We start from the raw sequence: 15,744 nt of genomic DNA, 5'->3' as shown, positions 1-15,744 counted from the left end.
TCTCTCTGCTTCTGATTTTGCCTTATACACTGCTGTACGAGCACGACGCTTAGCTTCTAAGTAAATAATTTTACTACCACCTGACTTCCACTCTTTCCAAAGTTTCCTCTTTTCCTTTACACACTGGTCAACCTCATTATTCCACCACCAGGTCTGTCTATGTCTAGCTGGTCCTTTCGTCCACCCACAGGTATCATCAGAAGCTTCTAGAAGACAATTCTTCAAAGTAGTCCAAGTACTTTCAACATTGTCACTATCACATTGACCATTGTGGGATAACTACTGAACTTTTGCACTAAGTTTGCTTGCTACAATCTCTTTCTTCAGCTTCCAGACTTTATGACGGGGCCTGTACTTTCCCTTGGCTTCTTTAACACTCTTCACGATAATATCACATACCAGCAACCTATGCTGGGAAACACACTCTTCCCCCGATATAACTTTCAAGTCCTTCACGAATTTCTTGTCTGACTTTCTAACCAGGAAGTAATCTATCTGTGTCTTACAACCACCTGACTCATATGTTATCAGCCTACTCTATCTCTTACTGAATAATGTGTTGGAAACCACCATGTCCGTTGCCATTCCAAACTCAAGCAATCTCTCCCCTTCCTTATTTCTGCTTCCAAATCCATAGTCTCCATGCACACCTCTATAATCTTCAGATGACTTCCCAACATGACCATTAAAGTCACCGCCTACCATGACAAGTTCAGTGTCTCCAAACTTTGATGTGACTGCTATTAACTCATCATAAAACTTGTCTTTATCTTCCTCAATGAGTCCACACTGTGGCGCATAAACTGAGAGAAAAGTGACAATCTTATTAACTATCAAAAACTTTATCACTGTAATACGACTATTAACACGCATAACATCTATTACTTTTTCTACCCACTTCTCTGCAACGAATATGCCAACTCCTCCATATCCATCACTATTACCAATCCAAAAAAGCTTATACCTTGCCCTCTGACCTTCCACAAATCTTCCTGAAGCTCCTCTCCACCTGACTTCCTGAACACAAAACATATCAACAGATCTACGTTCTAACATTTCAACTACTTCACCTGCTTTACCTCTCAGAGTACCAACATTTACACTAGCCATCTTCAACCTAGTGTTATCTATCTCGTCTATAAATTGATTAAATCGCCAACAGGTGTGGTTGTTGTAGCAGGTGTTCACTTAACACACTGCAAAGATTCTCAACGGAAGTACGACTTGAACTGAAGTGCAACTTGAACATGCTGTTACTGTATATCGGAACGATTTTTTTGAAATAGTCAGCAACTCTAATGATTATCTTTGTGAAATACAGGTATTAATTGCAAAAATTATAACATATATATCATCATCATTGTTATATTTTTCGTTAACACTGTTTTTCTCCAAATAATAACACAACAAAGATCTTATTTTTCTCTTTCTCTGAGTAACCATAATGTTTACATTTTTCACGGGCTTAATTGCAATTTCTTGTATAATTATTTCAACACGGTACTTTCATAATGGCAAAAAATGGCGGTATTGACCTGTAGTTCGATTTTTTCAGACACAAATTTAGTTCGTATCGGTGGTACTGGAAGACAGATTTTAAGGTATAAAAAATGGGCCCTAAGTTGGAGGTTTGTTGTCTAAAGTTTTTCACCAGATAAAGGGATTTTCCTAACAAAGTTATTTCCAAACTTTTTTTCTGCATGTTGCAAGATTTGCTCATTACACCTTTAATTGGACCACGTGATTATCGCTGTTAATTTTAGCAGTGTTTAGAACCAACATTTCACACATTTGTGATTTCAAATTTAAGGAGTCTTCCCCAGGCGATTTACAGCTTTCCTTGAGATGTTCTTGCTTAATTTTGATCAATTTTGAAAATGTTCCAAAAGCAAAGTAATTTGTAGTTATAATAGCTTAAAGTTCAAGTTGCCTCCGTAGTGACCAAAAATTTAAGATGTTATCCTAATTCTGTAATTTTGTATTGCAAGAATTGCTAACTAGTATTGGGAAAAATAAAATTTGCCAGTGATTTTGTAACCACTCAAAAGAAATATTTCCTTTTTTTATTCAATTTTAAAATTGACACTTGAAGAAAACACAATGGTTAGTAGAACAGTTTGATTAAAATCTTCTTCGTCAGGGAGTGCTCTATGTATAACTGCAATACAGAGCATACATAATACATAATATATGTTGTTCAGAAGAAACACTACTTTGTTTTGTACTAAAATTTTGTACCGTTTACACGACAATCCTCAGCAAAACAAGTGTGCAATAAAGTTCGTTATAAAATGCGTACCATGCAGTGCAGCGCAAGGCAACGTTCTCCTTAGCATATATACATCAGTCTTTTGAGTCGTACGTCGAAAGATAAAGTTTGTTTTTATGCTGGCATTTGGAAATTACTTTAGTTTCTAAATTGCAAGGTTGTCTCCTTGGCAACGTATCGATCAATTCAAACTTTTCGCTTGTACAAAGATTGCATCTTTTTGTGTTTTGGTTATATGTTGTGCAATGTTAAGTATTAGAGTGCAAGTATTGACCATTTTATAGTTGGTTCGCCACATTTTTCCTTAATGTCCCAAAGTTCTTTTGACAAAACTGTATCGTTTTATGTTTTCATGCGAAAAAACCTTTTTGTGATTTTCATTTCGCTCATTCCAATATAAACTTTTCCTCATAACCGGGTAAATTTGACGAAATATTTGCCTTGTATACAATGTTTTTTGTAAGACATTTATTGTCGAGTGGACAAAGATTGTTCTTAACACAATTACACTGTCTTTCATTCATTTATCATTTTATAGTGAGAATTTATAAATGATTAGGTGTTGGACATGCAACTATAACTCACTTTGACATTATATCGATTTCTGAACTTGTTGTTTGGAGAAATTTGTTTATCAATCAAATGTAGAAATGATTTTGCGATGTTCATAGTAACGCTTTGACTACACAACGTGTTAAGCCAGATGACATTTCTGTTTCCATTTTTTCTGATTGTTTTTTTCATTTCGTTGATAAACAATATCCTGATAAATATACACTATAAACTTCGTTAGAAGGTAAGTTTGAAAGTCTTGACGCAGTTGTTATGTGGGTGATTGGATTCTTTGTTTATTTAGAGGATTTTATTATCCGGTTTACAAAACGGACTGTACGTTGAATCATTAAGGTTTAAAGTAAGGTATAAATAATTGTGTATTTTGACATTACACTGTATGACGATTTATATACCATGTTTTTTAAATACATTTAAATACACTTTGTTTCTTGATTTTTTCAGACGGTGGTCCAATTTTATTCCAATCTTCTTTTATTCTCTTGAGTAAGTCTGTATATGTTGCTCGTTTTGTCTGCTGGTGTCCATGTTTTGTTTGATGATTTGATTTCTTTTATATCTTGATTCATTTTCTTTTGTTGTTTATTGTTAACTATTCGGAATTTAACCTTTTTTAACCAATTCGAAAGGTCATCTTCAAAAGCAGAAAGTTTTTTAACTGGTTTTGGAGTGTAGCGTGATTTTAATTTATAATTTTCCAATGTACTACTTTTGTTCTCGTTTTTGTAAAATCACACTTTCCAACGGATTTTTTGAAAACGGACTTTTTCAATCATTAGCATTATTGTAAGTTTTTTGCGATGGTTTTGTAATGTTTTTAGTGGAATAATAAAACTTTATTTCTCCATATTTTTGCGATAAAGATAAAAGTGCTCAACTTTTTAGGAGCGATAATAGAACAAAATATTTTGATTAAGATCTTCTTTGTCAGAGAGTGCTCAATGTATAATTGTCGTGTGAACGCCATATACTTTAACTACAAAACAGTAGTAGTTTTTCTTCTCTACAACATATATATTATATACGCTCTGTATTGCAGTTAAATACATCTAACACACTGTACATGAATCTAGTTTATAAAAACATATTCGCTGACATTTTGTAAAAAAATTAAGCACATCTCTACTGAAGAATATGTCTTCAACACAAATTTTATATCCTTTTTTTTTTTAACTGGATAAAACAATAAAAACACTACCATTTAAAGATATTTTTTTTCTATATATGGATGTTTATGGAAGGCTACATGCTCTATCATAACACAAAGCCATAACAATGTTTTATACAAATATATGATTATTGACAGTTACATAACAAAAGTCAATAATCTGAAATCTTATTTTTAAATATCATTCCAAGCACCAAATGTTGGAAATGCTTTGTTGATTATAACTGTTCTTCACGATTTTATTATTAATAAGAAGATTTTAAAATTGTACAATAAAAATACGAAGCTTTTGTGTTACACCTGACATACGAAAGTTTTTACATGCGAAAAGCTTTCTAACATACTCATGCAGCTAAGCTATAGCGACAACCATGGGAAATAATATTTGTGAAAATGTGGTAAGAAATTCTGATTTTTTTCATTGTTGTTGATGTTCAAATCTGTTTTTATTGTCCTGCCCATGGTTTTGTGAAATTTCCAGTTGAAAGTTGTAAAAGTCAACATTTTGATGATACACTCTGGCATCTTGAAATTTGCTCATGACGTTTTCATGTTATTTTGTATTTTTGCATGTTTATTTCGGGGAACGAAAATAGATATGGATTTAGGCTTATTAAAGAAAATCTAAAACAATAGATCGTCCCCTTGTTGTTATTAACGATGTTTGCTTAACATGTTTGTACGCTGTTGTTTTAAATTTTCTTACGTTAGAAGTCAGGTGGTCGAATATGCTCGTTTTCTCCTTGCATCGAACAAGTTCAACGTACATGCGACGTGTTGCAGCAGCATCGCTTTTGTGGTACGTTCATTTTCACTATGAAATCTTTACTGACAATGACAATGAAAGATTATTTTCTATCAATGCGTTACACGATTTTTTTTTAAAAGCAACTTAGAATTTTCTTCGATTAAATTTTTAGTGTTTCTATAAGAAAAGGGAAAATACGAAAAGAAGTCAATTTTTTTAAAGCTAAGAAACAACGGATTAATTAATATGAACTAAGTATATTATTATGTAATCGTAATATGAGAAGCGCGTTTATTTAGTGACTAGTCGATAAGGCAGTGGATTTTTTTTCCGGCTACATCAAAGGAAAATAAACCCATCCACTTTGCCTCTTAAAGACAGGCAGATATGGTCTTCGTATTATTATAGCAGACTAGTCGATAAGGCCCGTGGAACAATCCACTTAGGCAGAAGAATAATAAAGAAATACCGTCATTTGAATTTTGATGACGTAAGCAATGACCCGTCTACAAAAAATTTTTTTTTAGAAATTTGTTTAGCCTTTCCTCTATTGTGTACAGCTTAAAACGCTGATCAAGAAAATGTATAAGATCATGTACCTTTTTACGAATAGTTGAAGAGATAATGGAGTTTAAAGTTATTTTGATGACGTTATTAACCCGTCTGTTTCGAAACAGGTGAGTTTACCCAGCATTAGGAAATTGGTCAAATCTGAAAGTGTTAAAGTATGTTTGCAAGATGTAATTCCTAATTTAGCAAAAATGTTGTTTAAATTTTACACAAAATGTCAAATGACATATCACATTGAACCTCCTACACAAAACTTATACAAAATATAAAAAACCAGCTTCCAAGGTGTAAAACCTAGTTGATAGAAATTTACAACAACGACAGTCACAAAACCGACACTCACAACACAGACACTCACAAAGTGGACAGTAACAACACCGACAGTTACAATACTGACAGTCACAATACTGATAATAACAACGTCAGAAAGAACGCATCTTAATTATGTATCTTATAAGTGATTATGTTGAAAAACTTAATATTTTTATCTGAAATGTCAAAAAGTAGGCTTGCAAATCAGCAAAAATAAATTCTTTACGCATATTAAATATTGTCCTTTCCTTAAAAGCTTATACAAAAATATCGACAAGCCATTGTTTGGAAAACGTCAAATTTAAATGTAGAAAAATCAGCCATTCCAGTTGCATACTATCCTCTCCCACAAAAATTTATACAAAGTGTAAAAATCAACCAGTTAACAACACAAAATTAATTTATTTTTTTGGTATGATGATCCATATTGTCCTTTAACAAAAATTTTAAATCACGATATCAGAAAGCTGTGAGCAAGGAGTAAATTTTTAATCAACAAAGCTCGTTATTTTACAGTCCTTCCTCACAAAAGTTTACACACAATGTAAAACAGAATGGTTTCTGGGGAGTAAATCCAAATCAACAAAAGTCAGTTCATTTGGCATGTTCTATATTTTGTTAACCATAAAATCTTACACAAAAGTCAGTCATTTCAGTATATTGCATACATAAAATATAAAAAATTTCAAAACAGTTTCAGTCGTAACATTCAGTAATTTTTGATCATCAAATATTAATTCCAGCAAAACTTTGTCAAACTGTATTATTTTCTCATAAAAAATGTTACAATAAAGTACAGAAATGACTTATTTTTCTAGATATAAATTTAAGGTGTTCCAAACTTTGATATTGGTGTCGAAAATAATGTCAAAAGCATTGATTTTACTACTTGCAAGTTGTTCTCCGTTGACAGATTAAAATATTGAAAAAATACTCAACAAAAACGTGAAACCGTGGAATTTTCTTCCAGCAAAACTGATATTGCATTCGGTACATTAACAAAACTTTATATACACAAAATATAAGAAAACATCAGCTTACACGACAGCTTACACAACAGTATAGTAAGTATAGTTTTTTCAGTATATTGCATGTGGTACATTAACAGAAAATGTCAAAAACAAAACAATGAAAATGAGCACACTTAACACGCGCACACATGACATTTCATTGAAAGTTTATACGAAATCTAAGAAAAAATATACTACGAGCGTAAAAATGTCTGAGTGTTTGGAAGATTTTGTGGCTTGTTAGCTACATCTTCTATAATTCATGCTTAAAACAGATCCTTAAGTAAAAGTACTAAGGTAGCTATAAATAGCTAAATAAGAGATATAACAACATAATTCAGGTTAGCTGAGATTAAACTGGGGAGACTTAGCTAGGTATATAGCTAGCATGGTATTTATGCTCAGTGAAGTACATTTAAAGAGATAGTGGCTATGGCTATAATAATTAGGATTAAAAGTTGTGATCAACAGAATAGTAATGTAACAATTATAAGATGAGGTCAACAAATCAGAGTTTTCCGTTTGGCCATCAAATTTGTTTAGTGCTAACCTAACAGCTTAGTGTAGCATTTTGAATTTTAGGAAGAACATATTAATTACATACAATTAATTATGCAAAAAACAAAATGTGCTAGCTTTGAAAACTTTAAAATTTGAGAAGTGGCTCTTTACGGGAATGCTTGCCACATAAAAACGTAACACGTAGCTCTAACTTATCAGGCCATTCCTTGAGACGAGTGCGATCGCACGCGCACTCGCACTCGCCCGCACACTGGTAAAAAAATTTACGAGTGCTTTTTAACGCACTCGTAAATTTTTTACTTTTCTAAAATATTATAGAATGATGAAAAGGGCTATTAAACCTAAAGTAAAAATTCGTTTTTTTATGTATTTTTTTAGCATGAAAATAAACAACATAATATTTATCACACGTCTGTAACAGCGATGTACGGAACAATCTTTTCTAATGTTTATAGAATTTTGTTATCTCTTTATATCTCAGCAATCACAGTGTGTATGATAAAATGAATGGCGGCAATAAAAAGGAGATAGTTGCGTGTGTCTAATTAATTGTATTTTATATTAAATTTTGATATTCTCTGTGGCCACCTGTTGCTTGAAGGTAGCGAACATAAAAAATAAAATTATCATCTATACTATTTATCTATTTATTTTAACATTTATCAATATTTTCAACAGGAATTAATAATTAAGTCCTGGGCACTAGGTTGTGAAATACATGTCAATTAAACCTAAAAATGATACCTGCTATATTGCTCTATTACCAGAAGCAAATCATTTCAATGTGCTCAATGTGATTGCAAAGATATAAATAGATTAGAATTACATTCAACACAAAAGAAAAATGATCTCCAGCATTGTGTTTCAGAGAGAGCTCATAACATTAGCAAGCAATAGAAAGTTAAAGCAATTTCACAACATTTTTTTGAATAGCAGAAAAAAAGATGTTGTGCAATAATTGAAATGTATTTTTATATTTTCACCACCAGGTGGCTGAAGAAAACACCTTCTTGGTGGCCCACAAATATAATTGTTCGTACACAAGAAGAGTATGATGTGAATATTCATTTTTATGCCCTTCAAAAATAAATATTAAAAAAAATTGTTTTATTCATACACAATGAGAGTGCACAACTCAAAATTTTCCTTTTATATTTCTTTTAATCATATATTTCTTGCACTTAAACCTCATTTCTATACAGCTTAAATAACATATAACGTTGTGGTAAACAAAAAAAAAGTTAAGTGTGAATCACACTTGCAGATATTCACATCGCACTTGTAAATTTTGCTTACGAGTGCGATTTTTCACACTCTAGCACTCGTAATTTTTTTAACGGGTGCATTTTGTAGCTCTGGCATAGTTTTATTCAAGAAATGGCCTGAAGACTTATATAAAAACTGCACGTCTAAAAGATATCAAAGTTCTTAATTTTTTTTGAATTCTAACCCACTTTAAACTCTTGTCTTCAACTTCTATTTCCAATATGTTCTAACTTCACTTTTCTACTTCTACTTTTAAACTTTTTAATATGCTTTTTAATAAAGTCTACTTTTTCAAATCGAGTTCAGTTGCTTATGGACGAGTTGTTTATAAAAAAAATCGTGTAAATCGAATGTATTTATTTTCTTCTAACTGCTTGTCTTGATGTTGGTTCTGGATGAAAGCATTGTTTCTTAATCCTACTTAACGCTGTCTGCTTTTTTGAATATTTGTTTAGAAATAAAAGTGATGGAATGTCTTCTTCGCACAATAAATGTTCAAATGGTGTCTTACCCAGAAGCTAATCTAGGTTCAAAGGTTTTTAGTAACTTTTTAACTTTACACATACATATTTAGTTATTGTTTCCTTGATTGCCTACCTTTTCATTGTTAGATGTTTTATTTTCTCAGGAATTGACGACTAAAATGTCTGCCATGGAACCAATTACATCATCTGCAGAGAAGCGGGTAAAAGTTAATGTCTTAGAAAAATGGGTATGTGTTATCTGTTATTATGTCACTTGGATTTTGCGCTGTTTAAGCCTACATTTTAATAATTTTTGTTGTTCATGCAATACATTTTGACGGGGAGGCGAACAAAAAATTATTTTGTGGCATCCAGAAAATAAATTTTAGGCGAGAGAAATTATTTTATAGATTTCTAAGTCCTAAAATGTACTGAGAGCTACTATAATAACACATAAATAACTATATTCCACAACTAAGTATCTATATATCTTACCAGAAAAACATCAAAAATAAGATTTGACATGAGATAACTAAATATATTTTATGTCCTGTAGTAGTAACAGCATTTGCAGCCTCCGTTTAAACTTCTTTGCACTTAAGAAATCTGTCATGAACAACAAAAATAGTTTTTATGTTTTGAGCCCCTTTTCCAGAACATACTACCAGCTTCAAACAATGAAATTTGTTATGATGTGATGGTGCCAAATTTGAAGAAATTTACAGACCGGAAACATTTAAAAACAAACGCGCGATATCGTGCATTCATCTTTATACATGAATCTTTACTTTCTTTATCTTTACTTGCAAATTTGTCCAGTAAGTGCAGTAGTATAAAATAATGTTGTACAGCATTTTTGCTATTTTGATCTTTAACTTTTTCTTGTTTAATTATTTTGTGAATTAACACGTGGCCATCACAATAAAGAACAATATATTTTATTGTTTTTAATATAGCCACCTGTTTGGCAAATGTGTAAAAATACTCCATTATACATAATTACGCACTCACAAAGATAAAACAAAATTATAGTAAGGGCTTTTTTATGGAGCAGACGACCAACCCAGTCGGTCTGGTCTTTAAAATCAAGACTCATCGTGAACTTTTATTTAGCAGCCATACCGCAGTGCAGTTTGTCTCTCCTTTAATTGTACAAATTCTCGCGGCTATTTATTTTCGCACTATTTGCGGATTTTTGCTAAATCTGCCAAATATATTACAACGAAATGTTGTTCAAGATAAGCAAAATTTAAACTTGAATTGTTCTTAGTTTTTTAAACATTTATTTAAGCCTGAGGCTGTTCCTATTTGGCCAAATTTGAGGCATGTGTTTTTGCAAAATTGTTTATATATAAACTAGTTGATAAGGCCCGTGTAAAATTCCACTTAGGCAAAAGGTCAAAGGTAAAATTTGTTTTAGATTTTTTGCTGACGTCAGCAGTACAGATACAAAAGAAAATTGACGAAATTTAGTTTATTCGTTGCCTGTAATGAGTAGGTTGAAACGCTGGTCAAAATAATGTATAGGATCATATGTTTTCGACAAACGCGTAAGGAGATATAAGGGTTTGAAAATTTTGCTGACGTCAGCAAAGACCCGCAAAAACACACAAAAATGTTTTTTCAAAATTCTTCATCGTATAGATCTTCAAACGCTGATCAAGAAAATGTACCCAGGTTTTGGAAGCTTACCCAAATTGGTCCCAGGTGGTCCCTAGTTACCTACGCGCTGTAAAAAATGACTGACGTCACCACCTCGTTTCCAAGTTATTTGGCCTCAAAGTTTTAAGTGCACTGTATTGCCCTTAAAGTTAAAGATGGCAGACGTAAATTGTAAACAATAAAGTGAAAGTGAAAGTTTTTAATAGAATATGGAAATAACTTAGGTGTCACAATCCAGATACAAAAAAACTGTTCAACAAAGTTATTTACTATCAACGTTAACTTAAACTTAAACGATTTACGCAGCATAACTCAATATGTTGGAAACAAACGTTGTTTCTGCTTCACAGGGAGATCAAAAATGTAGCAAATGTGGACGAACATTCATCTTCGCGCATGCAAGGCGAATATTCATTTGGCTATACCGAACTGGCCAATGACAACAGCAAATAATGACGAATTCAGAAGTAAAGTTGTTCAGGCTTATGATCATTTTGTGTTTTGGAAAAAGGATTTCTTTGAATTACCAAAGTGCAGTCACGGTAAAGATTTTATACGAGAAATGATCACATTAGTTTCGGCTTGGTCTTCGAAGGCTTCCAACAGAAATATTTGTTTAAAGGCATTGATGGTAATGCCATCTTTATTGCTTTTACGCACTTCTAAAAACGCTAAAACAGTTGAGAACAAACAACATCTGGCGAGGAGACTAGCCCTTTGGAAAGAACGCAAATTTGAAGAATGGCAATTCAATCCTGCAGAAATTCGTTTCACAAAGACCAAAATAAAGAAGAATTGTCTCGCAAGTTTAGTCGCTTGATGATAGAAGGGAAGCTAAATGCAGCTATTCGACTTTTGGATGAGAATTCATGCGGAATTTTACCGTTAGATGAGGATACAATGCAATGCCTTCTTTGAAAACATCCTAGTGTGCAACCGAAGTATGACGCCATGCTATTGCAAGGTCCCATCAAAGATATAAACAATGTTATCTATGACGATATTAATGCTGAATTGATAAGAAAGTGTGCACTTAAAACAAAAGTTGCTTCAGGACCATCAGGTATTTTGGAGGAAAATCATTGGAGGGAATGTTTTTGGCTCTGCCGCTGATGATTTGTGTCATGCCATAGCTTTAATGACGAGACAGATATGTACAGATATTATGGAGGATCAGCACTCATTATCACCAATTGTGTCCTGTCGCCTCATTTCATTGAACAAACGTCCTGGTTTACTGCCTATCGGAATTGGAGAAGTATTACGAAGGATAATGGGAGAATCAGTCACGGCTATACTAAAACGTGATGTAATAGAATCTGCTGCATATGAGCAACTTTGCGCTGGAATTGAAGCTAGGTGCGGGGTCGCAATACATGTAGTCAGAGAAGTATTTTCTCAGGACGATACGCATGGATTCATACAAGTTGATGCCAGCAATGCTTTTGCCAATATTAACAGAAGTGTTCTTTTACACAATACTAAGATCACTTGCCCCGAAATATCAACCTACATGGAAAATTTTTATCATCTTGCAGCTAGACTATTTGTGTCTGGCGGACAAGAGATAGCATCAGAGGAGGGAACTACACAGGGGGGGACCCAATAGCAATGAGCATGTATGCATTGGGATTGATACCACTCTTAAGTTCAGTAATGTCAAGCTTTGATTCACACCAAATTAAACAAATTGCATTCGCTGATGATTTGACCGGTATGGGAATATTAGAACACCTGAAAACCTGATGGGATCTTGTAAAGAAATATGGTCATTAAATTGGTTATGAGGTTAGTGACCAAAAGTCTATGTTAATTGTAAAAGATGAATACTTTAGTAAAGCAAAGGAACTTTTTTCAGATTCTGAGACCTTTATAAGCTCAGATGGCAATCGTCACCTTGGAGCAGTGATTGGGAATCATGATTGTATTGAAAAATATACCAACGACAAAGTAAATTCGTGGGTTAAGCAGTTGGACAGTTTAATTGCTATTGCAAGAACCCAACCACATGCAGCATATAATGCATTTATGCATTGTTTAAGACACAGATATGTTTTTGTCATGCAGACTGTTCCTAACATCTCAGTACTTTTGAAGAAATTGGACAGAAAAATTGACGAGTTTTTTCGTGTTATTTTAAAGGATTATCAATTTAATGATAGTGAAAGATTGCTGTACTCTCTGCCAGCCAGATATGGTGGCTTAGGTGTTATTATACCTTCTCAAATGGCGGATCGTTAGTATGAACGTTCTTTGACGATAACCAGTCACACAAAAGAATGTATGCTTCAAAATATTGCTGTTTAAGATCACCAAGCTGAATATGTTGTAGCTGCATTAAAGACACGGATAAAAAGAGAAAAGAATGAAAATTATCAACATCAGTTAAATGAAATCAATGAACAAATTACCGACCTCGAAAAAAATAAAGCCCTTGAAGCCAGCTTGGAGAATGGGTTATCGATTTGATTAACTGCTATTCCACTCAAAGAACATGGGTTCGCACTTGACAAACAATCTTTCTGGGATGCTTTACGTCTTCGGTATGCGATCCCACTTGAACGATTACCAACGACATGTGTCTGTTCCGCCCTGTTCGATGTCCAACACGCTCTTTCCTTTCCACGAGGCGGATTTATAATCAACAGACACAACGAGATTCGAAATTACACAGCGGAAATAGTAAATGAGGTATGCCAGGAAGTTATTTTGAAACCGCTTCTACAGCCCTTGACCGGTTAAATATTTAAGCTGAGGACTGCAATAACGACCAACGAAGCAAGAACTGATGTTGCAGCAAGATGTTTTTGGGGTAAAAGGACAAATAGCATATGCAGATGTAAGGGTTTTTAACCCATTAGCCAAATGTCACAAGAATCTGACACTTCAAGTTGCTCATAAAAAAAATGAAAACGAAAAAAAACGATCATATAATGAACGAATTATTCATGTTGATCGCTGTTCGTTTACACCGTTAGTGTTTTCATGTCTCGGAGGAATGTCGAGGGAATGCAGTCGTTTTTACTCGCATGCCGCGGATTTAATTGCCGAAAAACGCAAGCTTTCGAAATCAATTGTTAGTGCTTGGATAAAGACCCGATTGAATTTTTCGTTAATTCGTTCCATGTTGTGTGTCAGAGGAACACGATCGATGTATGAAAAGACACATAATTTAAACGGAGATATTGAACTTGCCGTGCAAGAAAACAGAATTCAACATCGTCAGTCGTGTAGTGTCAATCTTTATATTATGTGTTTATATTTGTTATCTTTCCACGTATAATGTCTCCTGTTCTCTTTAAGTGTTTTTTTAATTGTAAAAGTCTTCCATTGTTATAAAAGATTATTTATTTACTGTAAAAAAAAACTGTATTGGCTTCATTAATTTAAAGTAACATATTAACGTTAGAGTAGGGATATTGACTTCGCGCCGTAACATCAGAAAATTTAACTTTTCAGACATTTTCGGCGATAGCAAAGGAAAATGAACACATCCACTTTACCTGTCCAGACAGACAGACAGGCACACAAACACACACACACACACAGTCTCCGTATTATTATATAGATGCACAAGAAACCGGGGAGTTTAAGTAAACTGGCCTGGGAAACAAATAAGTCAAAAAATAACGCAATATATGTAGATACTAGCGGAGACCTGTTGTTATCCGACGAATGTGGCCCTGCAGAATGAATGTCTTTCCACCATTTGGTTTATTATTTCCTTTACTATGAAATGAATAATTTCACACATAAGTCAAGTGGTTAACATATATATAAAAGACGATTCACAAGTTCCATCAGTTAAACCGTAGTGGTCATATTATCATGATTGGGCATTTCCGGGCCTAATTCGAGAATATCAAGTATGAAATATAAATAATTATTCGTATCGTATTAACACTGAGTTCCAGAATTTAGACATTTTAAGGGAGGGTAATAGACTTTTTAAAGAAAATAATGGATTGACGCCAAATAACAAAGAAATAGGTACAGTTTATGTAGCAAAGCGATTTCTTTAAAGCCTGTGTACATGGTAGGAAAATGTCAGAGCAAATAAGCTTGTCATTATCTTTTTAGGTCAAATGTTGATTAAGCTCTACCTAGCAAACCTTCATATTCCACGACAGGGATATGAGTTCAATTCAATTTATTGTCAATTTTTAAAGGGTGTTGTTGGAAAGTTTAAAACTCATCTGTGACTGTAACTCGCTTTCCAACACAAGAAATTCGTCATTATTAGGTGGGGTTATCCCAAAAACGCAAAACCTTAAGGGTCCAGGACAGAAAGACTAAACAACAGTTTTATACGAACAAACGTTTTATTTTGAAAATGTTTATGGATAAATAATGTTATAATCAAAAGAACTAAATTAAGTTTCAGTCTCAAATTCAAATTCTCAAATATTTCAACTCTTCTCTTAAAACGCAACCTTCTTCTCATGGCTCTCCTTCAGAACTCTCAAAAAACTCCGTTATGCAAAAATATAAGTTCAACAATAAAATATAACAAAGGCCTATTATCCTTGCAAACTCTAAACAATAAACACCATGTTAGTACATCGCCCATATGACGCGCACTACTGATTGCGCAGTTCAGCATGATTTCTAACATATCCCCCCATTAGGTGATCCGTCACTTAATTTAAATCTTCTCCCAATCGATCCAAGTATCGTCTTCTGAACTGCTTGCTGCTGCTGCTCGTCTTTTTGGTCTTGATTGTATAGGTTCATTGTTCCCATCACGTACGTTGTCACAGGTATTGAACATCAATAATGTCACCATTGTCACGATTCTTGTTGAACTTCGTCGTATTACCATTAATCTTTGTTTTATATTGATTCCTATTTCAATAATTTTCAACATCAGTTTCTTCATTATTTTAATTCGTAGTTGAACAATTCCTTGATGTTAAAATGTCACTGTTGGTATCACTATTGCTTATATTCGTCTTGCAAATTTGGTGACTTATCTTTTCGTTCCCACCCCGGGAACCCTCACTTCGCTATTCCTAGGAACCTCACAGGTTTCTTCTTCATCCAGTGTTTCATTTCTTGAATCATTATTTCTCTTTGAAAGTAAGTTTACTCTTTTCATCTGAGGGCAGGGCACCTTTACAGAGACTCCTCTTATCACTCCATCCTTTCCATAAATAATCGTGAATTAGTACTATATCGTT

At 33.5% G+C, this 15,744-nt stretch overlaps 1 protein-coding gene across 3 annotated transcripts in view; it reads left to right on the top strand.

The window, feature by feature from the left end:
• The window catches only part of LOC130622231 (tRNA (adenine(58)-N(1))-methyltransferase catalytic subunit TRMT61A-like), a 76,816-nt gene that overhangs the window by 48,628 nt on the left and 12,444 nt on the right, over nucleotides 1-15,744 (top strand). The window contains exons 8-10 of one of the 3 annotated variants that reach the window (XR_008981024.1): nucleotides 4,722-4,809; nucleotides 8,894-8,965; nucleotides 9,067-9,150. Coding sequence is in view for 2 of the 3 variants with exons in the window: in XM_057437669.1 (XP_057293652.1) it covers nucleotides 4,722-4,809; nucleotides 8,894-8,965; nucleotides 9,050-9,150 (261 nt within the window). In the remaining variant the exon portion in view is untranslated. Of the gene's footprint in view, nucleotides 1-4,721; nucleotides 4,810-8,893; nucleotides 8,974-9,049; nucleotides 9,151-15,744 lie in introns of all 3 variants that reach the window. The other 2 variants (XM_057437669.1, XM_057437670.1) reach the window with 2 other exon arrangements.

Source organism: Hydractinia symbiolongicarpus, chromosome 12 (assembly GCF_029227915.1).
Source record: "Hydractinia symbiolongicarpus strain clone_291-10 chromosome 12, HSymV2.1, whole genome shotgun sequence".
Lineage (NCBI taxonomy): Eukaryota > Metazoa > Cnidaria > Hydrozoa > Anthoathecata > Hydractiniidae > Hydractinia > Hydractinia symbiolongicarpus.
The sequence above is the reverse complement of the archived record's forward strand: the minus strand, read 5'-3'. Positions and strand labels throughout refer to the sequence as shown.